The 27,002-nt window shown below is 40.8% G+C and overlaps 1 protein-coding gene across 6 annotated transcripts in view; it reads left to right on the top strand.

The window, feature by feature from the left end:
• The window catches only part of ralgps2 (Ral GEF with PH domain and SH3 binding motif 2), a 142,243-nt gene that overhangs the window by 28,753 nt on the left and 86,488 nt on the right, over positions 1–27,002 (top strand). For 5 of the 6 annotated variants that reach the window (XM_038309086.1, XM_038309087.1, XM_038309085.1 and 2 more), the window contains exons 2-5: positions 9,920–10,032; positions 15,401–15,530; positions 18,341–18,448; positions 19,122–19,172. In XM_038309086.1, the coding sequence (XP_038165014.1) occupies positions 15,438–15,530; positions 18,341–18,448; positions 19,122–19,172 (252 nt within the window). In that variant the 5' untranslated portion in view covers positions 9,920–10,032; positions 15,401–15,437. The remainder of the gene's footprint in view (positions 1–9,919; positions 10,033–15,400; positions 15,531–18,340; positions 18,449–19,121; positions 19,173–27,002) is intronic. The other variant, XM_038309084.1, reaches the window with a different exon arrangement.

Genomic DNA, 27,002 nt, shown 5'->3' with positions numbered 1-27,002 from the left:
AAAAACAAACCAAGCCGGCCTCCTGTCTGCCGTCAGCTACAATTTGGGAGAGGAGCAGCGGAGCGTCTGTGGAGGGGGCGGGACGTCTGGAGCCGAGGTATTGCATTGCACTCATTGCACTGATTTTGTGCAGTATTTTTGATGCAAAACCTTTCAGAATCTATAACGCAGGGGTATTATTATTTTTCAGTGAATGAGGTTTTAATAGGAATAGGTGGAGTGCAACTTTTCTACTTATGTTATTTGCTGTAGTTTCTCAATAAAAAATATGCAGAACGATATTACAGATTTCATTGATTTATTTCAAATTTAAAAGCCTGTAAGGTGTTAAAAAAAAAAAAAAATTTAATCGAATCGTATCTTAGTGTATTCTTAAGTATCGAAAATAATCGGATTGTTGGGTCAGGAAACCGGGTTCAAACGCCATATGTCTCCCTCTCTCTCAGACCTCCTTACCCGTCAGCCTACTGTCAGGAAAACGAGTCACTATTGCCATAAATTATGGGTCTTCACAACAGAAATATTTTTGTTTATTACCTTTGCTGTTGGACCCAGTTGATTTGCCAATGGAGGGTGTGTGATTTCAAATGAACTTTATAACTACTGAATACCTTGATACATGACCAAAAGAGCCAATAGCTTCAGGGTTTGTTCCCCATGACACCGGAGAAAACGGCAGACACTAAACAAACTGTCAAATGTCTTTTATTTTATTTTATATAAGTTTTTTTATTGTCGAAAAGCAGATTTTACAGTGTTTGACTTTAGGGGACATTCCAGTGGGAGTCACATTGAAACATGCGTCTGTAAGAGAGATAATGTTGGAATAAGTAAAAGAAAATCACCCATAAATTATGATAAGACACAGTTTACTTGCTCTTTAAATGGGGAAAAGGTACATTTAATTGTGCACTAAACTCGCAAGAAAACAAGTCTTCTTCTTCTAATAAAATCGGGCAGCTATTACTGAAGGCTTTGATTAAAGTCCAGTCCTGATGGTGCAGGAGACCGCATTGTGCAGGTCTGCAACAAAGGGTCCTGACAGTGCAGGTCTGCAGCCAGACCCCCCCCTCACTAATTATAAAATATTATTTCTACATCTGTGCAAATTTAGGATAAATGTTTACCAAATTAAAGGTGCTTGTGTTTACATGCTCACTTCACCCTTCGGCATAAGCAACATTGTATGATTTGGATTTGCTTGTTGAAATTAAGGAAATTATGCTTTTTTTTTCCATGTTCCCATCGATTTAATAGCTTTTATTTTACTGTCTGCCCTCCTTCTATGCTGGTGTCCTGGTTGCCAGGCAGGAAGAGCAAATGGTGCACCTCACTACTCATTAGACCAAGGTCAATATTTAAAAACTGTTTAACTCCTATCTTTTCACAGAATAATTATGTTTATAAAATATGTCGTATAGTTCCATAATAAACAAGGTGATGCTAGAAGTTGCATCTTTTATTAAAACACGGCGAGAGAAGACGTACGTTGAAGATGTTTTATTGGAGCCAGAACCGTTTACCTGCCGGTTCTGCTGCTGTGACACATTTTATCGACTTCCGTTGTCCTGTGAGTGTAAAGACGCGTAGAGCTGCTTCTGTTTTCTGGTTGACCTTCAGAGGGGCCAGAACATCGGCGGCATGTTAAGTGATGATGTGAAGGCGCTGTCAGCTATAATCAACAGACAGTCTCACACACACATACCAGTCAGTCCACAGGCTGAGCCACCAAGCTCTGCTCGAATGGCTGACCTGCTGAGTGGAAGCATGGCATATCGAGCTGCTGTGACGCTCGCTTCATTAGTGAACATGTGTGATCAGCCCGGCCCCTCGTGGTTCCGGGTCGATATTGTTTCCCTCGCGGAGCAGCTTAATGAGGATCCACGTATCCAGTTAGAGCTGGACGAACCGCTGACTCGGCCCTCTGGTGGTCAGCAGGCGTCATGAGGGGCTTTACCCAAATTTTAATGAAAAAAGGCTTGTTATTGTTGCTGAAAAGCAGCGTAATGTTTAAAACCCTGAACCCTGCTGCCATAAAAAGAAAAGCTCTGACTTTGACCCTTCGGCGCTCTTTGAATCCGTGCTCTCTAAAGAGAAGAAGATGGGAACACAACTTAATGGGCTGTCACATCCTTCTCTACTCAGCTCAGCACACTGACCCACTTTGAGTCTCTCACTTTGCTGCATTTTGCAGCTGTTTTTTTTTTTTTTTACTCTTCCTCCTTTCATCCAGGCAACGCTTAAACCTTAAACGTGTCCCAAACAGCACAGAGAACCAGGAGAGGGCATAGAAAACAGAAACACGCAGGCTTTAGCTGACTGCTCATATCTGCGAGCACGGGCGTTTTTAGTGTCCCCTCTCTGAGAGATCCAGACGGGCTGGTAGGTGTGAAACGCGGCGCCGCAGACTGCGACTGGCAGGGCTGTCACATCCTGAATGCTAAACATATCAGATGGCTTCAGTGGAGCCCTGACGGCTCAAGTTTTGTTCAGCATCACACAGTCCTGTATGGAGGATCTGAGAGCGAGTTCCTCGGACACATTAGGAGCTTCAGGCAGGAAACATGAAGGTTTCTGGGTGTGATATTGGTGCACGCTTTAGAGAAGCGTCTGGGTCTGAATGCCTGACTCTGCCGGGCCATCTAGGACTGGGAAGCAGTGTGACAGTTGTATTATGGCTACCACGGATTAATAAATGATGAAAATGGCTTTGAAAGCTTTGCATCAGAAACAATTGACAGTAAACAACAGTTGGTTCCAAACATGAAGCTGAATGGAAAGTTTCTAAAACATTTTAAGCCTCAGGTGGTCTTCATTTTGCAGAACTTTGCCTGTTTATGGATCACATGTTATTTGTTTGCCACAATCTCATCAAACTGACTTTATCCACTGAGAGACGCCAGTACTGCACACTCCTTCAGTTAAATGCACCCTTAAATGTGAAAAATGTATATTTAAGAGACAGAAAGCTTGACATAAAGAGCAAAAATAAAGGAAAAGAAAGTAACCAAGAGAAGAAATAATTGGTGGAAGAAAACAAGAAGCAACATTAATTTATCTTTAGCAGCTGGAGGCAATTAATGACTGAAAATGAATTCACAAAAAATAAATTTTTATTGTGTGTTATGTTAGTAACTGGGCTGTGTAATCCAGGACCTGCTCTGTCCTCACAGGAGTTTATTTGTTAGCATGCACTGTAGTAAAAAGAAAATAATTTGCTCTAAAATATTATAAAGGAACTTACTTCACTAATGCATTATGTTGGATGCAAACAAAGTTGAAGTAAATGTTAACGTGGTTTTATTAAATAAAGTTGTTACTCAGAAATTCATTGAATTTCATTCATAAAAGTGCAAAATACTTTTATTTTAATAAAGTCACCATGAATAAAACCATTAAAAAATAGGCAATATTTGTTTTTTATATTTTCCATAAATAAAAGTGTTATATGGACAGAGGAGAGACTTACTAAAAGAAAAGATGAAAGGATGTGAAGCGCAACTGTAGTCGAAACTTTTCCTCTCCTTCTGGCGCATGGCGTTCTGGCGTTAACTCGCCCAATGAAACAATTAGTCGTATTTGGCGGTGGTTACGTTCAGACCCTGCCAGCAGGCGGCTGTGTTCTTCTTCCAGATACATTTTGCTGACATATGAGTTCCTTGGGTTCATAATGTTTTTTTTGCTGATTTTCAAGAGTGTTAATTACCCTTTTTTTTCAGGAAGAATAGATCAAAGTGCTGCTAGTTTCTCATTGTGATTGAATCCCTAGAGCTGCCAGGGTTCCAGCGCTAAAGAATATGAATAAAAAGACAAAAGTGTTTTGTTCTCCTCCTCATCCCCCAAAGGGACACATGGTGCAAGATGTTGACATTGTCACATCGCAGCAGTCGTTATTTTTTGGCCCCGATAGCAATACCCGATACCTGGCTGTGCACTATTGGCCGATATAGATACCATCTGTTTGAAATGGATGTGTGTGTATATATGAAGAACTGCATACTACTTGGATGTAAAATAAGCACCATCATGGCTTTGTCAAGCTGCTGCCTACCTTTGTGAAGCAGGAAAAAGTCTAATACAAAGTGAATCCAGTAGAACTTTTTATTGCCTACCTGGAATGGGTGACAATAGTTGAAGAAACTTTTGGCTCTCAAAATGGTATCGGTGCCCTATTTGTTGGTACTCACCGATACCGATACCACCATTTTAGTGCTGGATCAGGGCCCCGCCCCTTACTGGTATCGGTGCAATACTAGTCGTTATTACAAACCTAACTGTGAGGCACCAGAGGGCATAAATCTTATTCACTGGAGCTTCAAAGCTTGGGCACAAAAATATTTTATTATTTTTCTGCTAATGGAGAAATTATTTTTAAAAACTCCTTTGTGACATGTAATAAGCCGTGTCTGTAAAACAGGAAGACACTTCAGTGGTGATGGGTTGTCTGGACCCTGAAGCCCAGCTGTACGTTGCCGACTGAGGCTGGATGTAAATGTTTAATATTTCCTGTAAGAAAATGTATTTTACCCTGCTTTCTACGTTACTCTGCTTTCTACGTTACCCTGCTTTCTACGTTACTCTGCTTTCTACGTTACCTTGCTTTCTAAGTTACCCTGCTTTCTAAGTTACCCTGCTTACTACATTACCCTGCTTACTACGTTACACTGCTTTCTACGTTACCCTGCTTACTATGTTACATTGCTTTCTACGTTACCCTGCTTTCTACGTTACACTGCTTTCTACGTTACCCTGCTTACTATGTTACATTGCTTTCTACGTTACCCTGCTTACTATGTTACATTGCTTTCTACGTTACCCTGCTTACTACATTACACTGCTATCTACGTTACCCTGCTTTCTAAGTTACCCTGCTTTCTAAGTTACCCTGCTTACTACGTTACCCTGCTTACTACGTTACACTGCTTTCTACGTTGCCCTGCTTTCTACGTTGCCCTGCTTTCTAAGTTGCCCTGCTTTCTACGTTATCCTGCTTTCTACGTTACCCTGCTTTCTAAGTTGCCCTGCTTTCTACGTTACCCTGCTTTCTACGTTGCCCTGCTTTCTACGTTGCCCTGCTTTCTACGTTACCCTGCTTTCTAAGTTGCCCTGCTTTCTACGTTATCCTGCTTTCTACGTTACCCTGCTTTCTAAGTTGCCCTGCTTTCTATGTTACCCTGCTTTCTACGTTACCCTGCTTTCTAAGTTGCCCTGCTTTCTACGTTGCCCTGCTTTCTACGTTGCCCTGCTTTCTACGTTACCCTGCTTTCTAAGTTGCCCTGCTTTCTACGTTATCCTGCTTTCTACGTTGCCCTGCTTTCTACGTTGCCCTGCTTTCTACGTTGCCCTGCTTTCTACGTTACCCTGCTTTCTAAGTTGCCCTGCTTTCTACGTTATCCTGCTTTCTACGTTACCCTGCTTTCTACGTTATCCTGCTTTCTACGTTACCCTGCTTTCTAAGTTGCCCTGCTTTCTACGTTACCCTGCTTTCTACGTTACCCTGCTTACTACGTTACTCTGCTTTCTACGTTACCCTTCTTTCTACGTTACCCTTCTTTCTAAGTTGCCCTGCTTTCTACGTTACCCTGCTTTCTACGTTACCCTGCTTTCTACGTTACCCTGCTTACTACGTTACCCTGCTTTCTAAGTTACCCTGCTTTCTACGTTACCCTGCTTACTACGTTACACTGCTTACTAGGGCTGCAACAACGAATCGATAAAATCGATAAAAATCGACTTTTAAAAGCGTTGGCAACGAATTTCATCATCGATTAGTTGTGTCGCGCGATTATTGCGTCATCCGCCGCGCCGTCATCACTGCCTGTTGACTGAAAGAGGAAGAAAAAAAAAAAGGCAGAGCGAGTCAGCGCCGCAGGTGCAGTGTTGCCACCTCAGCGACTTTTCAGATCCCTCCAGCATTTTTTTAAAAAGCGTTCTAGCGACAAATCTGGCGACTTTTTACGGTGTCACTGGCGGCTTTTGGAGACTCTTACGTGAAAGCATGTATCGTTCCTACTCTGCCGTGGGGCGCCTCCCCCACCCCAACCGCGTTTTCCCGCAGGAGTCCCTCTCAGCTGCAGTCAGAGCCTCAGCGTCCAGACTGCTAATGAAGCGCGCATGCACCGGGATTGACGGCGCAAATTGATCACAATAATTAAAATAGCCTGCGCTTTGTAAAGCGAAAAAAGTGATAACATGCAACTTTTTTCAAAAGAAATGAACATGGCACGGAAGCACCATGTTTGTTTGGTTTTAAAGTGGGGAAACGTAACGTTAGTTTCTCAGGTAGCTCATCTGATGCTTTCCTTACCGTGTTAGTAGGTTACAGACAGGGATAAGGTTGGCTACTTATTTTACCTTTAATTTCATTTGAATTAGCTTAAGCAGCGTTTATATTTTCTTTATAAATAAATTAACTTGCAAATTATGAGGGCAAGGCTTTTAAAGTTTAAATCTTCTGGCAAAGTTAAAGTAAAGAAGATCCTGCAATTTATGGAAGTAAAGCAGAATAAAATCCAGCAAGATCAGTAATATGTCAATTAATTATATGCCACATTCCCATGTAAATATCTGTCTTTGGAGGATGTGTTTTTTAGCACCCCTAGTTCTCTCATTTTTATTCCAAATACAATTTATAATTTGAATCACAGGGCTATTTTTATCTCTATGATTCAGTATTTTCTCAAGCAGCAACTTTAACTGCTATACTTTCCTGTCTTAAAAGGCAGAACTCTTCTAGTCTAAAAAAACTAATTTGTTGAAATGGGGGGGCCTATTGTTTGAACCCCTTAGGGGCTTTTAAAAACAAAAATGTCTTTTTTTGCGCTTTATGAAACAAAGTACCCTATATTTTGTGGATGTACAGCTACATTTCTCATGTAAGTTTGCGTAGTTTTAACACAAACATTTATTTTTCATATTGCACCAGTACAGTTAACGAGCAACCTGTACTTGTGTGCTTGTTTGTTCTGTCTAAAATGTTTATTTTGGAATAAAGAGGTTAATATAAAAAATATTTTTTGTCCGATTCATCGATTAATCGAAAAAATAATCGTCCGATTCATCGATTTTTAAAATAATCGTTAGTTGCAGCCCTACTGCTTACTACGTTACACTGCTTTCTACGTTACCCTGCTTACTACGTTACATTGCTTTCTACGTTACCCTGCTTACTACGTTACACTGCTTTCTGTGTTACCCTGCTTTCTACGTTATCCTGCTTTCTACGTTACACTGCTTTCTACGTTACCCTGCTTTCTACGTTGCCCTGCTTTCTACGTTACCCTGCTTTCTACGTTGCCCTGCTTTCTACGTTGCCCTGCTTTCTACGTTACCCTGCTTTCTAAGTTGCCCTGCTTTCTATGTTACCCTGCTTTCTACGTTACCCTGCTTACTACGTTGCCCTGCTTTCTACGTTGCCCTGCTTTCTACGTTGCCCTGCTTTCTAAGTTGCCCTGCTTTCTACGTTATCCTGCTTTCTACGTTACCCTGCTTTCTACGTTACCCTGCTTACTACGTTGCCCTGCTTTCTACGTTACCCTGCTTTCTAAGTTGCCCTGCTTTCTACGTTACCCTGCTTTCTACGTTACCCTGCTTTCTAAGTTGCCCTGCTTTCTACGTTACCCTGCTTTCTACGTTGCCCTGCTTTCTACGTTACCCTGCTTTCTAAGTTGCCCTGCTTTCTACGTTATCCTGCTTTCTATCCTCTGTCAACATGGAAAAGACTGCTGACAGCTGTATGTGTTGATATTGACTTTCCACTAATTAGCATCCCATTTTTTCTGATGTCTTATATCCTCTTTCTTCTTCTGAGTGTTTTATAACCTCCAAAATTGTCTTTTGTTTCTTTGTGTGGTTGAAACCTCTCTCCACGTATTCTGTGTGCATCCTGAGCTGGGAGTCTCCACTACATATCTTTATGGTTTTCTAATGTGAATCAGGATTATCACTTTGATCATTTTAAAGTTTTATCCCCAGTGTTGATGCACTAGTTGGTCTGACCACAGAGAGCTTTTATAACCCTGGATGAGGTGATGGTTGGTTATGTTGATAAGCTACAGCCTCCATTTCACTCGACGTCTCTTTTCTGACTATTTTCTACCCTTTGAAAATCAATTTTAGACATATTAACCATCACTATAATTAGATCGTCATGAGGTCCAAGCTCACATTTAGGTAGAAGGTTATAATGGCGTAAAATGCATTCTGACCTCAAGTGCTTTAGCAGACTTTTAGTTTGCTATAAAGGAAGGTTGAGGTGAATAGAAGGACAGAGGAAGAGGGTTTATTAAATGGAGGCGGAGAAGACCTGCTTTCTGAGCCTCCAGAGAGGTTGTTGCAGTACCTGGAGTGTGTTGCATGCACAAATATGCTAGCACAAGCATCCTGGATGTATATAGAAAAAAAGAAAGGCCAGCTAAGTGTGCCTCTCAGCAGCAGGGCCTGCATTTTAGCGTGTGAAGTGCAGTTTATGTTCTTGTGATGTCTTAGAATATGAATAGAGGGAGAAACGGCTCATTCAGGGCACCTGCAATGAGTCACTTTCCGCTTAATGACACATCTCCTTCCTACGAGCCCTAACTTGAATTTCTCCTTATTCTGTGGATCTTCCTCTGGTATTTTCTGCCTCTTCTAGTTCCCAACTTGCCTTATTTAACATGATTATTATGCTAAAACATTCATAGCTCATGTCGGCATTTGGCAGCTTCCCAAATACAAACCAATTCCTTATCTCTGCAAGCTTCAGCATCTGACATTCCACGGACTTTGAACCTCAGGAAGCCAAAGACTCAGCCTTGAGGAATTATGTCATCAAAGGGAAAACACTCCTGGCAGGTGTGTTGATGCTAGACGAGGGAGGGAGCGTTATAACAGCAGTGAGGGCTGCTTATCATTGCCTGGAAGTTTGTGATCCTTTTTTTGGGAGCACAAAAGTTATTAGAGTCAGAATCGGTCTATTTTTCTGCCAGACGCGTTTTACATAAAGTCTGTTTTATGACGCCTCCTGTTTCTGCTCTAAAGCCTCTTTATTCACTCCATCTTATGATATTTGTCCATATCTGGTCACTGACAGCTGCTCCGTCCACTTTCAGAAACCTGAATTGTCCCTTTGAGAAGCTGAGGAGCAGCTCCACCAGTATGAATGACGGCTGACAAGCAGAAACCTGCTGTCAGCTGGAGGTTTTATTCTGCTGCAGGCAGAAACGTTGTCACAATGACAGACCTGATGTTATAAATCTTTTTTAGCAGCATTTTCTTACATTTTTACCCAAGTTGAAATCAGAATTTAGTAAATGAATATCCGCAATAAGCTTGTTTTGGCCAACAAAGCTTGGAAGCTGACTTTGATTATTATAAATGTTGATCCTGTGTTTGATCTGCTTCTGATCTCCTGTTCATGGGGATGAAAAGGAGATCTGAGACTCTGTATGAAGTCTAAAGGCCAGCTTCAGTCTGCTAGCAGGCTGAGCTGTTATCCCTCAGAGTAGGGAGCCACCTGCTGACAGCTTTTGGCCATGTAGGGAGAAAAAACGCACAGGATGAAAGATGGAATGTAGTTAATAAAATATGTGAACAGAAACCTCAGTGTTTGACTAACTCGTACTGGAAACTTACCCTAGTTTTTACTTTTCTCATCAAAGCCAGAGACAGAAGATGACCTAATGCGTAATACATCCCAGTGTGAGTGCCACTGCAGCATGCTTTTCACTTCACCTGTCAGTAGTCATGGTGTGATGGCTGACGGATGTATGCACTCTGACTTAAAGTGACCAGGCTCTTGTGCAATGATTGGATAAGTTATCAGACATTTTTTGGCCTGTCTGCTGCTGCAGCATGCTCCTTTTTGTTTTCTCATAAAACCATCCTGCTTCTCTGTTTTCCGCCTTCAGCTTCTATCTTTGGTGTCTTTATTTTCAAACAGGCTGCAGAAGCAGAGCTGAAAGGAGGACTGGACCCTATAGAGAGGGAAAGCAGAGAATACAGCCCAACAAGCAACTTTCCCTCTGGCAAATATGCGCATCTGACACATATCTGGTCAGTATGGCCTGTTCTTTTTTCATGGAGATGCTTTTAGTATCTGTGTGTTTCTGCCTTTAAGGTGATGTTGGAGTCTGTTTTAATGCTGCAGTAAAAGATGCATTTGTTAGTTTATATAAATACTGATTAAAGCAACTCTTAGTCTTTACTTTCCTTTTACTTTTGGGGTCCTTTTTTTGTGGCTTTGTGGTTTCAGTTTCAACAAATTCACAAACTATTCCTGAATTAAAAGTTATAAATATTTTTCTTAATGTTTTTTTTCTCCTGCTTCGGATGTAATCATTTATTAAACGGCTGTTATTAGCTGCTATCAATCCCACTAAATGGCTTCAGACTGCTGCTCCTCTACCTTCTAGTAGGTTGTTTATTGCTGATAATAGCCGCTTTTGCCAAATCTAACACCATAAGTTTAACTTTCTATTTAGATAATTTAAACCTTTTATATACTTTATTTTCCGCCTACCTTCTAAAACAAAACAAAAAAATATATAATAATAATGATTTATTATTATTATATTTTTCAAGCTTTACATTGAATGAATTCTACATGTTTCAGTCACATAGATTTAATCTAGTGTTTAAAAGCAACTCTGTGGACAGGATATGAGATTTTTTTTGGGTTTTTGATCAGTTAATAATCGGATAGCAAAAGGTTTCTTGAAAACAATTACTTTTAAAAGAATAAAACCAGGTCAAACTAAATCAATTTCACGTGAGGAGTTTTGGATAGAACATATTGACAGGAGAAAAAGTTTTTTTTATCCTAAAGGCCAAATATTTATATATATTTACTAGGGGTAGAACGGTTCACAAAATCCACGGTTCGGTTCACGGTTTCGTGGTCACGGTTTTCGGTTCGGTATATGTTGATAGTTACACCCGAAATCCCATAAAAGTTAATTACATTAATGAAAAAATCCCCAAAAATTAAGGGATTGTAATTATTTTTAATGATCCGAGGAAACCCTGGATCATTTCCGCATGTTTTGCTGCTTTGAATTTAATCATCTGGCGCATGCTCTCTACGATCTCCAAGGAACTCAGAGCGGAGCGGACGGGAGCCACAGCGGGGGTTGTAGGGTTTGCTTTGAGCAGCCGGTCTGGAGCGCAGCGGGGCGGAGCGCTGACGGAGTATGAGGGATTTCGGGGTTAGCATGGCATGTTGGTCATGTTGCTGTTAGCATAAACAAAACGTGTTGCACAATGCTTGCACACTGTTGCACTTTTATCCACAACTTTCTTTCCGCCGTCATCGTAGGTCACTCTAAATGCAAAGTGGTCCCATACAGCAGACCTATAAAGTGCTGCTGGCGCGTCTTCCAACTCCTGTTCTTTCCCACTCGCCATACCCACACAATTCTCCACAACAACTGATTTTTTTCTGCTACACCCGGCTACGCTGCTTCGCTTCTTCTTCTTCTTGTTTACTACTGGTGGTTGGCTTTGGTCGCAGTACCGCCACCTTCTGCTCTGGAGTGTAAACGCTTCGCCTATGAGAAAAAGGAGCAGCGCATGAACCGAACGCAACACACGCGAACCGAACCGAGACAGTCGAACCGAACGGTTTGGACGGTTTTCATAAATCGTCCCATCCCTAATATTTACCATTTTTCTATAATTCCTGCTCTAAGTGGGTTCCTCTGTCAGCTAAAGGCATGTTTTAGAGTCTCTATACTCCAATTAATGCTAAATTGATTACTAAATCGGTTGATTATTTCAATAATTGATACTAATTGGATTGTTTCAGTCCTAGTTTCATTCTTTATTTACCTGCGCACCCTACTTGGTCTCTCAGATGGGTTCATTTGGTTCTGAGTGGATCCAGAACCGGGTCTTTTTTCCTCCGGTCTTTGATGCATTGATGACCAAGTTATGGAAAGAAAAATCCCTTTATTGTCCCACTGTGTTGACCTTTTATTAAACATGAGACAAACTTCCTTATCCTTAGTTCTTAAATCTTCTTTCATCACGTGTTTCTGTACTTTGATTTCTGCATCTGTTTATGTGTTGACTTTAGGGCTGGAAGCTCATTAATTGGATTATTTGATTATTTAAATAATAATCAACTAATAAAGTAATTGATTCATCCTTAACTCATTTAGTAAAAGGCTGAAATATGATGATTTGAAAATATTTTAAAAGAGGTAAACATGTTTGTGGCCATGTGTGCTCATTTTTTTGTAATTTGTCATTTCTACCAATTTAATTTTCTTCTTTGGATAGTTAGGTTATATTTAAGTTAATTTAAAACCAAAATGTGTAATCCTTTTTTTTATATTTGGAATTGTTAAGATTATGTTGTTAATTGTAGACTTTCCCATTAATTGGAGTAATTAAGAACACAGCGGGGGATGGGTGGATGGTTTGCTAAATGTCTGGTAGTGTGGAAGAGAGGCTTTTAAAAATGATTTGTTTTGACTACTTTTTTTGTAGCTTCAAACATTGAATTAACATTATTTTTCATTTTCACTGAGTTGCAAGACATTTTAATCATTATTTTATAAAATGCAACGTAATTTATTTGCGAGGCATAGCGAAACATTTCTTGTTAAATCTTAGCTAACAGCACGAAGAATGAGAAGCAGGATTATTAAAGGAAATGATCCTGGAAAATGACTGCCTATCCCAGAAAGCCAAACTTGGTCAGACTTTTTTTTACCAAAACACAGAAAAGGTTCAGGGACCGACCAGAGGAGGAAGGGAAAAGAATCCTATCTATACCATGAAACAATCTGACATATCTGTCCCCGTGTGACTGGAACACAACAAGGCATTCAAAAGGAAATGAAGCAGGAAGTAAGAATGTTGATTACAGACATTAGATTTAATAAACAGCAGAGTCAGACTTGTAAACACAAGGGAGCGATTGCTTCCTGTTCAATGCTGCCCTGCAGTCCAACAGTAAGAGGGAAGCTGGCATGATGTAATGCTGTCTGTTGGACTGCTAATGGTCCTTAAAGCACAATCCATTTAAAAGGGGAATTTCACAATGATGCTGTCAGAAAACATCAGCAGATATTAGTCGATACTATAAATTAGGATCTCATTTATTATCCTTTCAGCTGAAATACCTGCCAGTCGGTTTATGTACGTCGCATCGGTCTGTGGCTGAACACAGAAACTGCAGATTTAAACCGACTGGACTTCAGCAACCGTCTTCCTGACAGCAAACACGTTGCTGCTTCATTCAGAGCTGATGCTGATTGACAGGATACAGAATGAAGACGGCAGGAAACCAAATAAATGAAGGATCTCAAACATTACACAGCATTTTATCCCTAATCCTGTTCTTATGACTTTTCCATTTTAAAGGAAAATTCCGGTTAGCAAGGAATAATCCATGGATCTTTATTTATACCTAAAACTAAAACCTTCGCCGTGATTTAAGGAATTTAGCGTTAATCAGTAAAAAAATTTAAATTTTCGTCACAATCACGGAGTCTGGGAGCGGCCATTTTTGCCCATATATAGTAGCCCCTCCCTCCTGCCATCTTCCAGCAGTGACGTCACGGTGCGGTAAGCCTAGCGCCATTCTCCCCGCTTTACAAGCTAAATCAATGGGAACTACTAGACACATCTGCAATCAACAACAATTATTGAAGATTTCCAGAGGACTTCACCATTGAAATTCACCAGAGCTATAGTGAAACTGACAATGCCCACGTGCATGGCAGCTGGATGCTGGAATACATCGGGTAAAAGTGGAAAAAAAAAGTTATTCCACCTTTCTGATTCCTGATCCTCCACGGACGGGTTGGTCGTTGGATCGCCAACTTGAAGAGGTAGGAGTTGCCATCGAACTTCTGGCCAGAGAAAAAACCCGTAATATGTAGCCAACATTTGGAAGAAGAATGTTTTCAAGATGACTTGGATAATAGCGCGTTGTTACAAACACCAGATACAGCACTGGGACTTGATCAACAGCCGATACCGCACAGTGACGTCACAAACCAGTAGGTGGCAGTAGTGTTCTTTGACAAACATGGATGCCTCCAGTAAAGCACATTCACATGAAAATTACTCTGAATTAAAAACACTGATCATTTATTGAACAGGATGGAATCATTTCAGATTTAAAGGACTTTCAGAAGTTTGAATTCTGTATTTGAGCGGACTTTTCCTTTATAATGGCCAAGATGGAAGTGATACTGTGTGGCAGGACAGGCTGTATCTTCCATAAAACCTGGGAATACTGATGGACACCAGCCTCTGTTTATTTATTTAAAGTAATTAGACTGTAGAAACAAAAGGCTGGATTATTTTGGTTTAAATACCTGGTAAACCTTCAGATTAGCAAGTGGCTCAAGCCCGGAATGAATTACTGAACAAAATTTGTTAACTTAGCTTATATGTTAGAAGTTTAAAGGATTAAGTTTTAACTTTGGAATCAAGTTCGAAATAAACGTATTTGTACATTTAAAATCCGTTATTTCTTTGACAGCAACATTAATCAGGGCTCCTACATTATAACAAGTCTTAAAGTTACTTATTTCAATTTAATACCTTAAAAATTCCTTTAAGTATGAAATCTGTGGTCTTGGGTATTATATGCAGGAAAAACTCCCGGTCTCAATAGCTAACGAGCTATTAGCTCATCAGCAGCAGCGGCAGTGACGCATGGCGAAGAAGGACACTTTAATTGTTCGTTTATACACATATTAACACAGTCTGTGTGTGCTGGGCAATTCAAATTTAGTCTAATTTAAATACATGTATTTTCTTAAATTCCAGGAATGCTCTTTTTTTCCCTATTCTTGTGAAATGGGTTTTATTTTATCCTAATTGTTCTTAAAAAGGCTTAAATGTAACTTTTGGAAACTCGTAGGAACCCTGTTTTCATACCAGCAGCCACCATGTTTGTGTTTTAAGGTAAATAAGATGATGGAGGTGGCTTTTACGATTTGAAGCAGCCATTTTCTTTCCTTCCTTCCACCTCATTTTGGAGAAAATGACTTTAAAATTTTAAGCTACTATCCTGCTATAGATAATCTCTGCAGCACTTTAAGACTTTCCCTGAACAGGCTGATTTTCCTGCCTGGCAGCAGGTTTATTAAGCCGTTTAGTGGCGTGGATCTAACTAACTCCTCCTCCTTGCACATGCGAGCGTTCACCAACGCTCAAGCCTAAGCTCCTTCTGTTCTCTTGCTCTAGAATATGATAACAGGCTGTGAAAGTGAGGACGGTAAACAAGCAGAATCTAAATACACTCTAACATCAGCAAACATTAAACCAGCTCTTTTTTTAAGGGTGCTTTGGTTTAGGGTATGTTTCTCCACTAGGCGGTGCTGCTGCAGCATTCTAGTATTAAAAGCAGTGGGGATCAGAATGTTGTGAAAAATGTTTTTTATGTGTTGCTTGTGTCCAGAGAGCCGAGCAGGCCTTGCTGCAGCTAAGAGCGATGAATGGTCTCCTGCGCTAAACTGGATGGTATGGGAACGATGGACCTCCCTAATGGCCAATCAAGCATCTCCAACACGGCTGCTACAGCCTCTGAGGTAAGGCCCCCCCCCTCTCCTCCATGGCGTATCGTCTCGTTCTCTTTGCAGGATCCCTTATCTTTAGCGCCGCTGTGTTCGCTGCTGTTTGATTCTGTTGGACATTTAGGATTCTTAATCAGGGGTCCTTAAAAAGTCTGAAAGGCATTGAATTCTTCAAAATAAAACTAAGGCCTTAATTGGTATTAAAATTTCTTAAATCAGTCTTTCATAGGTCTTAATTTTTAAAACATCATAAATACGATTATTTTTATAATGATTTATTTTTGTAATCTAAATAAAACGTTAAAATTGACAACATTTTTTTATTATTTAAAAATAATGGCTCGGCATTAGGGCTGCAACAACAAATCGATAAAATCAATAAAAATCGACTTTAAAAAGTGTTGGCAACGAATTTCATCATCGATTAGTTGTGTCGCGCGATTAATGCGTCATCCCCCGCCGCCGTCATCACTGCCACTTGACTGAAACGGGGGAAGAAAAGAAAATTACGGCAGAGCGAGCCAGGTGCAGGTGTGCAGTGTTGCCAACTCAGCGACTTTGTCGCTATATTTAGCGACTTTTCAGACCCCTCCAGCGACTATTTTTCAAAAAAGCGACTAGCGACAAATCTGGCGACTTTTTACGGTGTCACTGGTGGCTTTTAGAGACTCTTACGTGAAAGCATGTATCGTTCCTACTCTTGTCCTGCAGCAGCAGCTGCTGCCGTGAGGCGCCTCCCCCATCACAACCCCGTTCTCCCGCAGGAGTCCCTCTCAGCGCTGCAGTCAGAGCGGCAGGATGTTTCAGCGTCCAGACTGCAAATGAAGCGCGCATGCGCCGGGATTGATGGCGCAAATTGATCACAATAATTAAAATAGCCTTTATAAATAAATTAACTTGCAAATTATGAGGGCAAGGCTTTTAAAGTTTAAATCTTCTGGCAAAGATAAAGTAAAGAAGATCCTGCAATTTATGGAAGTAAAGCAGAATAAAATCCAGCAGGATCAGTAATATGTCAATTAATTATCTGCCACATTCCCATGTAAATATCTGTCTTTGGAGGATGTGTTTTTTTACCACCCCTAGTTCTCTCATTTTTATTCCAAATACAATTTATAATTTGAATCACAGGGCTATTTTTATCTCTATGGTTCAGTATTTTCTCAAGCAGCAACTTTAACTGCTATACTTTCCTGTCCTAAAAGGCAGAACTCTTCTAGTCTAAAAAAAACTCATTTGTTGAAATGGGGGACCTATTGTTTGAACCCCTTAGGGGCTTTTAAAAACAAAAATGTCTTTTTTTGCGCTTTATGAAACAAAGTAGCCTATATTTTGTGGATGTACAGCTACATTTCTCATGTAAGTTTGCGTAGTTTTTACACAAACATTTATTTTTCATATTGCAACAGTACAGTTAATGAGCAACCTGTACTTGTGTGCTTGTTTGTTCTGTCTAAAATGTTTATTTTGGAATAAAGAGGTTAATATAAAAAATATTTTTTGTCCGATTCATCGATTAATCGAAAAAGTAATCGGCCGATTCATCGATTTTTAAAATAATCGTTAGTTGCAGCCCTACTCGCCATTATTGGTTCCGTCCCGATAGCGGAACCAATAAAAGCGTTGTTGCGGCCGGGACATTTGGGAGATGCACCATTAACTTTTTGTCTGGAAAATATGAGCAAGTGTAAATGTAACCAAAATTGTCTCCAGCCAAGACTTTTCTCCATGGATAAAACCAGGAAACATACATGAGGCTCAGTGGATTTAGTGCAAGAAGTCATTCAAGCTTGGAACGATGGGAATTAAGGCAGTGGAGTCGCACATGCGAAGCACGAAACACAAAGCCTCAAAATGGAGTTACAGAGAAACAGCTGGTATTTCTCAGTTTAGTTCCACCCTTGTCTCTGCAACGCCTCCACTTATCACCAAATCAAACATACTAAGAAAACCATACAAAGAAAAATAGCTGCAAAAAAGACTTAGCACTGGTTATGTTGGGGCTTTAAAACTGATTTGTTTTGTTCCCTGCTAAAACAAAGTTTGTGAATTCAGTTAAATAATTGTTAAATATATCTGTCATTTGTGTGTTTTTAGCTTTCTTCCTGTATGGGAAGCTTTTCATAATTTGAAACATTAGTGCAGTGGTTTATGTTAAAATAAACCTTAAGTTGTCGCAAGCGTTTCTTGTGAATTTGGTCTTAATTTTTTATTTCAAGTGGCATTAAAAAGTCTTAAAAAGTCTTGAATTTAACTTACCTTATGCTGTAGGAACTCTGTTATTATTGGTTTAATTTTATTTGATGGTAGCTGATTGCATCCACGTTCAGCAGCTTAAAGTTCTTAAAGTAGTGTTTTCACTGACAGATTGCCTCATATTCCATTCTGTTGCATAATAGGCACATTTATTTGTAGCACAATTCAAAGTGCTTCACGTGACGAAAGCATCAAATAGGAAAACTCAAAAAAGCACCTTGAAATTTGGAATTATTGTTGTTATTTAAATAAAAATTATATTTTAATATAATTTATGCTTCAACCAATTCATGCATTTACAAGATGCTATGTGGCCTATTAAACGCCACTTTATTTTTGCTTCAGCAGCTACAAGATCCCTCAAATAAATAAAGCACACAGCTAGAAGAAACGTCAATTAGATATTCCCATAACAGTTTTCTAGTCCTTGGAGGAAAGGAATAGAAATGTTTAGAAATGGGTCAGTGCTTGAAGAAAACTGGGATTCTCTGTCTGGCCTGGAAAAGCCTGCTCCGTCCTGCTCCATCAAGTTCTTACTTTGTTCTTCTTTGTTTGTTTCTCCCACTCAGAGGAGCAGCAGCTCAGAGTCCCTCAGCGATAAGACGTCCTCGGAGCTGAAGAAGAGTTTTGATGCCGTTGTGTTTGATGTGTTGAAGGTCACTCCAGAGGAGTATGCAGTGAGTATCAAATGATTTTCCTCCTGTCTTGTTAAACTCGTGTTTAAAAGCAAAGTGTTCAGCGAGCTCAGATTAGGAGTGCTGGACTAAGACTGGAGGAGAAGGAAACGAGGTCTGGATCAGTAATTATTAATGATGTTTGGCAGTGCTAAGAGAATTCCCCCATCGATCAATGCACAAACTTTCCAAACTTTGTCTCTAAATCTATTTCAGACTCATGTCTGTAACAAACTGGCTTCACTCTGTGATTCCCAATTCCCTTTGTAATGGTTCACACAGGAATCTCTTCTTGATCTGTGGTTAAAATGTTTCGCTGCTGTTTCCTGCGCTACCATCGTGAACCACAGGATGGCAGTATTATCTACATTTATGTCTCAGATTTTCTCACTAAGAATTAAAGGTATTTTAAATCTGTTTAAGGTTCTAAATGTATGCTTAGAGCCTTTGATGAATCAGATTTTCTGTGTAGTTTGTAAAAGATTTGTTGTTCAAACAAGAAGACGTCGTGTGTGTTTTGCATAATGCATGCAGTAACACAAAGCAGTGATGCAGCAGCATAATGGAAATGCAAACATTGGCTCTGGATGTAAAAGCAGTTATTAGCAGCTCTTTCTACCGACCGTAGGGGTTCGGCTGTTCAGCCGATCTAACAGCTGCTGTTTTGTTTCCTTAGGGCCAGATTACCCTCATGGATGCTCCTGTGTTCAAAGCCATCCAACCAGAGGTGAGTTACCAAACTATGCAGGGATGACAGCTGGTCTGATGCCATTAGATTAATACAGTTCTCAGCCTGCTATCCACAATCTTTGTGTTTTTATCGCTAATCAAAAGACTTATTGACATTTCTTTGTTGTTGTTTTTTTTTAAAATCAAAGCAGTGTTAAACCAGGGATGAAGCTAGAAGCAGTTCTCCGCTGGTTCTACAGCCGAGACGGCTGAGCTTTCTCCAGCCACAGAACCAGCTTATTGCAATCTCATTACCTAGCTAGAAACAGGAAACGTTTCATCATTAGTTGATTCAATCTTGAATTTATATGAAGGATTATAGCTTAAGAAGGAAGCTTCTGGCAAAACCAGCCTCATTAATGTGCAGATACCAACAACCAGATGTATTAATGTCGTTTTAAGCAGAGATTGACTGCTTCTCTCATCATTGTCCAAAAAGAAGTATTTCTGCATCATTTCAACATTTTAGCAAAGTTATGGCATGACTTCTAATATTGTTTAAGCTTCTAACAGGATCCAGCTGCCTGATTTAGGTCTTTAAACTAAAAGCATCTTGTCCGTGGATGCTGAGTCCAGTTTGGATGAGTCATCCCAGAATCATGCTATTTAAAATGCTTGAAATGTTTCTCAGGAACACTGATTTAACGCCTACGCTTCACTGTGAAGGTTATAATAACACTTTCCTTTCATTTTTCCAAACTGTTCTACATCACAGCCATCGTCTTTAATGTGTTTTATTGTGACTGCAAGATGGAGACAATCACTGAGGAAGACCTTATAGGAGGTCTCTTCTGCTAATAAGAAACGTGTCTTTTCACACAGAAAGACTGAAATGTGACAAAGAGGAGGGACTTGATTGCTCTCCATATGTCTCTGACTGCAGGGTTTTCATCACAGCAGGATGATGCACATAAATACTGAGTGGACTCAGAGGTGTTGACTGTTATAGACTTCCCTCTGGTCACAGGACCTCAGCCTGTCTTAACATTTACTGCGCTCTGAGACTGATGGCTCGCCTAACGTCAGGAGAAGGAAGAACTAGATATTAGAGAGACAAAATTTGTTGTTGGCCTTTAAAAAGCTGGTGTGTGTGTTTTTTTGTTATTTTTTCTTTCTAAGGGACATTTTCTGGCTTTTTCCACGTTCTAAAGGACAAAAGTCTAATGATGTTTGAAACTTCAGGTTTTTATTTACATTATTGAATATTGGTCATTTTTATCTGGTATTTCTATGTACTGATAACAGCTTGGTTTAAAGTAGGGCTGAAACAATTAATCGTAATTAATCGATCATTTAAATAATCGTCAACTCATTAATCAATTCAATTCAGTTTATTTTTATAGCTCCAATTCACAACATGTCATCTCAAGGTAATTTCCAGTTCACCAGATCATCCAGTCAGATTGATTATAAATTTTCTAAGAAAAACCAGTTGATTGCATCGACTTATTGACTCTTCAGCAATCCCTCACACTAAGCATGCTTGTAGCGACAGTGGAGAGGAAAAACTCCCTTTTAACAGGAAGAAACCTCCAGCAGAACCAGGCTCAGTGTGAGCGGCCATCTGCTGAGGCCCACTGGGGTTCAAGGAGACAGAAGCAGACAGAGAAAAAGGAAGCACACAGCAAGACAGACAAACTCAGAGCCAGCTCCCATGTCAGAAGATGAAGAGAGCACATCCACTTAGTCACAGTCAGAGAAACAGGACTACACTGAAAAACAGGCTGATCCCCAACATCTATAAACAAAGGTGTTGATGGCAGCAGCACAGCTGATATTTCTCTCCAGGATGGAGTCACAGCCAAACAGGAACAGACCAGATGAAGCTACTATGAGAAAAAGCAGAGAGAGCAGAACGTTAGAGATTGAACTAACAGATTCTGCAGAGTGGGAGAATAGAGATAGAATGAAGCAGAATGATGAAAAAGGGCTCCCTATGTCCTCCAGCAGTCTAAGCCTATAGCAGCATAACTATAGAGATAGCTCAGGATAACCTGAGCCACTCTAACTAGAAGCTTTATCAAAAAGGAAAGTTTTAAGCCTAGCCTTAATCTGGTAGTTTGTTCCACAGGAGAGGAGCCTGATAAATAAAAAGATTTACTAATCGATTAATCGTTAAATACTGTAAAACAGGTCTTCAGCTGATAAAGTGACCCACGAAATATACTAAAATTGTAAAAAAAGAAAAAGGATTGTCGCATTTAAAGCCAGTCATACACTGTAAAAAATTGTTCAATCTTTGCACGCAGCTACAGCGCAGACTATAAGACGAAACCGCAGGCTTTAAAAAAGTTCACAGCTCATGATGTTTGTCCTCACACTGTGTGACCCGACGCTCTGATGCCATCTACCTGCTCACACTGTACGTCTAAAAACCAAGTGGGACTCTGCTTCGCAGTGAGATGGCGCTACTCGGACTCATCTATCCAGAAGCCAAACCAGTAGAAGAGGAATCTGAATCTCACTAGAGTGAAACGAGCTGCCTTGGCTATTTGTGCAATTATGTGCTAAAAGCCCTAAAAAGAAAAGGTGATGACATATTTGGACAAAGTAATGGCTGAGCAAACATGGCTACTACGGTCTGTCAGTTTTACAGGAAGATCCGCATTTCACTGACAACCCCCCCCCCCCCCACCCCCCCCACCACCCCCCCATGCTTCCGTGTTTTAATCTGACAGGAAGACGAAGAAGAAGAATCCTTGTTTGCGCACTGAGAGATTTACCCGCGACCACCTTACGACGGCCGACTGAATTTCAAATATGTTCAATTTTCTCCCGACCTTAAGATTCCTGATGAGGAGTTGTTTGTTAGAGACTGATCGCCCCTCGTTACCCCCTGTACACTACATGACGCAGAATCAGGCTAAAAGTCGGCCCTATCGAAAAATTCTCACACAACTGGAGAATCGGCCCAAAAGGTCCAAAAAAATCGCACAGCGTAGGCCCAGCTATAGATAAAAATAATAATAATAATTCTTCTGTGATCATGCTCTATCTAAAAGTCCTCAAATAGAGAAGTTTTAGTTTCCCCTGGTTTAACTCTGAAAAATGTTCTTCATGGAACTTTTTGCTGTCCGATTATTATTCGATCCATCGGAAAAATACTCAACAGATTAATCGATTAGCAAAATAGTCGTTAGTTTGAAGCCCTAGTTTAAACATCGTACGCATCATTACTCAAGTCGCTATTTGGTCTTCAGCTGTTTTTAAACTGGGTCTAAAACACAAATACCAGTAAGCCAAACTCAGATGTTGAGCATTTCCTAATCAAGGAATCGATTCACCAAAACATTTTTATTCGTAGATTTTAAAAGGGAGTCAATTAATCGAGACGCCATGAAGCAAAGAAGCTGTCCTATACTTCTCTCTAAAAATCTGAAGCTAAATACTGAAATGTTGCGCACCTTGATTCAGGTAGGATGAAGGTGGATCCATTCTACTGAAATACTCAGATGTTAATAAAATATGCAGGAAACAGAATTGGAAACTTTAGGGATTTTTAAATAATCCCTGAATTCTTCATATGTGCTGGTTGATCATTTATACACGTGAGGAATAAAATAATCTCCAGCTCTGTGATGAAGATGAAGAGCATCGCACCCATTGTTGTTGTTTAGCAAATGGAGAGTTGCTGTGATCTCGTACATCCTCCTCTTTGAGCTGCTGCAGCTTTCTTGTCAGCAGGCATGGATTAGCAGGCTTTACGGTTTACCACTGTAGCCTTATAAAAACGGCGAGCCCACTGCAGCTCAGCTCCGTGCTTTAAAGCCTGAGCCCTGCTAACGTACGTTTGCTTCACCTTACAGAACCTCCGTGCTTCTGCAAGGCTTCCATTTATCACCACCATGCTGCATGTTCTGTTTTCAGCCTTGTTTAGTTTCTATTTTTTTATTAAATAAAAGCAAGGAATTTCAGTTTGTTGTTCTAGATGTTAATGATGCAAAATGAAAATGGTTGAGCTAGAGTGGATATTTTACATGGAAGCGTTGATGGTGTGAGAAGGCGATGACAGCTGTGGGATAGAGGAAGAGGAGGAGCAGAGTGACCCTACATGATCCCAGCAGGTGGCAGAGTGGAGTATGGAGGCTCTCTGCCTGTTTTCTCTCTCCTCTCCCCCCCAGAGAAACGGCTACCCTGCTATGAATTAAGTCAGCGAAGCTTGAGTTTCCACTGCTGTCTTCCTCGTGTCTTCCTCGCAAACACATGATGAGAAAATCAGCCCCCCGTCTGTGTTTCCAAGAATTCCTGCTTTTTCTCTCTATTCACGGCCCAAATAGGAAAATATTAAATAACTGGATTCTTTGAGAGGTGCAGTGGTGTTTTTAATGACATCCAGCCTGTTTTCCCCCTCTGAATGTACTATAGATATAAACTTATACACTACCTTTTAGAAGTCATCATATCTATTCAGCTTTTCACATTGGATCACGTTAAAACAGCAGAATTTAAAGGGTTTAAGTGAGATTTCATGTGATGGCACTTCTTGTTTGGTCGTCTTTGCCTAGGGGAGTAAACTATCCCCACATCACAATGCTGCCACCACCGTGTTTTTGTCGTCGCTGCTGCCGTCATTGTCCATTTCCTTTAAACGGCTGATAAGAAGCCCAATTAAACCAGCCCTGCTGTTTGGATCTGGCTGTGCACGGTGCACATGTATCATGATGGAAGAGGCGATCCTGTCGATCTCTGCTTCTGTCTCCTTGAACCCCAGTCGGCCTCAGCAGATGGCCGCTCACACTGAGCCTGGTTCTGCTGGGGGTTTCTTCCTGTTCAAAGGGAGTTTTTCCTCTCCACTGTCGCTACAAGCATGCTTAGTGTGAGGGGTTGCTGAAGAGTCAATGAATCGATGCAATCAGCTGGTTTTCCTTAGATAGAAAACTTTGAATCAATTTGACTGGATGATCTGGTTGAACTGTAAAGTACCTTGAGATGATGTGTTGTGAATTGGCGCTATAGTATTAAACTGAATTGAATGACATCATAGAACAGCTGTATGCACATTAAGATTAAACGCATACAAATGGACTCTATTTGCCAATCGGATGCCTTCTGGAGCCATTTGGACTATCAGACTGAATGATGTACTCCATGTAGCGCTGCTGAGGTTTTATAAAGTCCCCAAAAAATGACTGGAAGTTTTATGTTTGACAATAAAACATGGAAGAGTTTAAAAGGTGTGAATCCTTTTCTGAGGCCTTGTATATCTGATCTGATTCCCTTCAGATGAGAGAGTGGAAACAAGGCAATAATTGCTCTTGTTCCCTTCAGGCCGTATGATGTCACTTTGGTGATGTTTTAAAGCAGTTAGCGTTTGGTTGGATATATGCAGCGGATTTTTATTGCTTTTATAAAATCTCAGTAAATCCAGATGTTGTTTGCAGGGTTTGATTTTTAGTATGAATGTGCATTAAATGAAGCAATAGCAGAGTGAACATTGTCATGTTTTGATGATCCTCAGTAGAGCTGATCGTTATTGATGAAAACTAGGAGGAAAGTCTTCACAGATTATCTTGGGCTTGTTTTGTAATCCTGTTATTCCAGATTTTAATCAGAGTGACTCCATGACTTAATCTGGTAGTAATGTTGTTAAAATGTTTATTTATCCTCTTAGTTTCCCCATAAACACATCATAACTACCACAGTTTGGCAAGGGGAAAAGCATCTTATTCACTTACTTTTTCCCCAGTTTACTTGGCTAAATGATCCAGACAACATTGCGGCAGAGCAGAAGATGTTAATCGCTTAAAACGTTCCAACGCTGACTTGGAGCAGATGTACGGAGAGGAGCCTGGAAGGTTCCAGCCAAACGCTGCGTGTTAGAAGATGGTGCAGGGCTTTCCTCTTACAGGTTTTCTCTGTTTTTGCATTTTGTTCCATTTCAACGGTTTTCTACAGCGGACCATGCTGAGTTACCTGAAAACATCCAAACTGGTGATTCCATTAATGTAGGAAGGCCAAGCAAAGCTTTTACTGAGGCTTAAACGTTATTGTCCCATTCTTCTTTAAATGTCTGCATTAATTTATTCAGATTGGATAAAACCTGTTTCAGAGGATGTTGCAGCGTCACTTTCAGATTTGACTTTTCCGAGTTGGATTTCCAGGTGTGATTCAGATCTTTGCAATGCTGCTTAATCCTATAGAGCTCATCAGCTAAACTGACTGTCAGATGTTTTGTTTCAGGGTTTTCTGCAGGTTTCATGGCTCCATCCATTACAGGAAGTAGTTTAGACCTTCACTATGCCACATCCGTTTCTTTCTAAAACCAGTTTGTGGTTTTTATTAGAAAATAAGAAAAATGTAAGACGAGGCACACCTTCTGAAAAGTTTTGTCATGTAAGCTTACAAAATATTTCCCCAAAAAATCTTTGGGATCATCGAGGTGCTTTGTGGCTAATGCTGCGTTTCACACCGGACACAGCTGGCGCGACAGAAGCAGCGAGTTTACATGCAAAGTCAATGGTTGACGCGCGTCAAGGCGCAGCAAAAGGTCCCGCGTTTCGAGCAGCAAGCGCAGCGCGTCTGAGCAGCTGAAGCAGCGCGTCGGGCGCGTTTAAGCACCTGACGCGCGTGACGCGCCGCAAACGCGTTGCTGCTCGAGATGGAAAATTTGAATTTTTGCTGCTCGACGCGCCGCGTTAACCAATCAGAGAAGCTGATCTGGGAGCTGGCTGGGAGAGAGACACATCGCTGATGACACAGACCGCTCTGATCACTCCTCTGAAACAGTTTATTAACGCATAATTAACTTAAAATGCACACATCTGCCGGCAGAATATGTTGGCTTTTATTATTCTGGTGCCTGCAGATCGGATTATTTAGATCAAAAACACCTACCAGCCGCCGCGGTGAACCGCGAGGAGGCGACCCGGCCAGAGGCAGCTGTTGAAGGGATTCCTTCTGTCGGCGCACCGCTGGTATGTGGGGGTCTGAGCGGCTCTGACAGAAAAAATATTGGGAGGCAGGATGATAATCTGGATGAACTGACTGCACTGATTACGTTTTCAGGTGTATTTTCTCACTTAAAAACATATTAAAACTACTTTATTCCCACTGATCACAGTAAATATAGCTGCAAGGCAGAGAAAGGATAGTGAAGCTCCGCCCAACGCGCGCCAGACACACTTTTGCACCGCGCAGGCAGAGCAGCAAAGCTGCTTCAGCCGCGCGTCAGAACTAACTGGTACAAGCAGCAAAAAGGAAGCAGCAGACACGATTTTGCTGCTTTTGCTGCGTTCGGTCTGAACGTACCGTATTTTCACGACTATAAGGCGCACTTAAACATCTTTTTTTCCCCTCAAAATGTGCGGTGCGCCCTATGGTGCGGTGCGCCCTTTGGTGCGGTGCGCCTTATGTGTGTTGTAACTGCGACTTTTGAGACCACCTCATTGAGGAGATGATGAAAGAGTGGCTGAATGTAAGGAGACCAGGTGTTTTTTTCCACTCATCACCATCGCTGTTAATATGTAACTCCATGCGTGCCCATCTCACAGCTGATGTGAAAAACATGGGGAAACAAATTAACGCTGTGCTCGCTGTTCAACCGCTCCACATCGGTGTGAACCGGACCCAGCAGGTGCAGCAGAAGCAGCGAGTTTACATGCAAAGTCAATGGTTGACGCGCGTATAGGTGCAGCAAAAGGTCCCGTAGCTTTAAGCATCTGACGCACCGCCAACGCGCTGCTTCTGCTCGAGATGGAAAAATTGAAGTTTTGCTGCTGGACGCGCCGCATCAACCAATCAGAGAAGCTGATCTGGGAGCTGACAGCGAGACAGACACAGCGCTCTGATGATATATGATATTAACGCAAAGAAAAAGGCTGGATGGATG

The sequence above is a fragment of the Cyprinodon tularosa genome, unplaced genomic scaffold, assembly GCF_016077235.1.
Source record: "Cyprinodon tularosa strain WSP-4 unplaced genomic scaffold, ASM1607723v1 ctg656, whole genome shotgun sequence".
Lineage (NCBI taxonomy): Eukaryota > Metazoa > Chordata > Actinopteri > Cyprinodontiformes > Cyprinodontidae > Cyprinodon > Cyprinodon tularosa.
The sequence above is the reverse complement of the archived record's forward strand: the minus strand, read 5'-3'. Positions and strand labels throughout refer to the sequence as shown.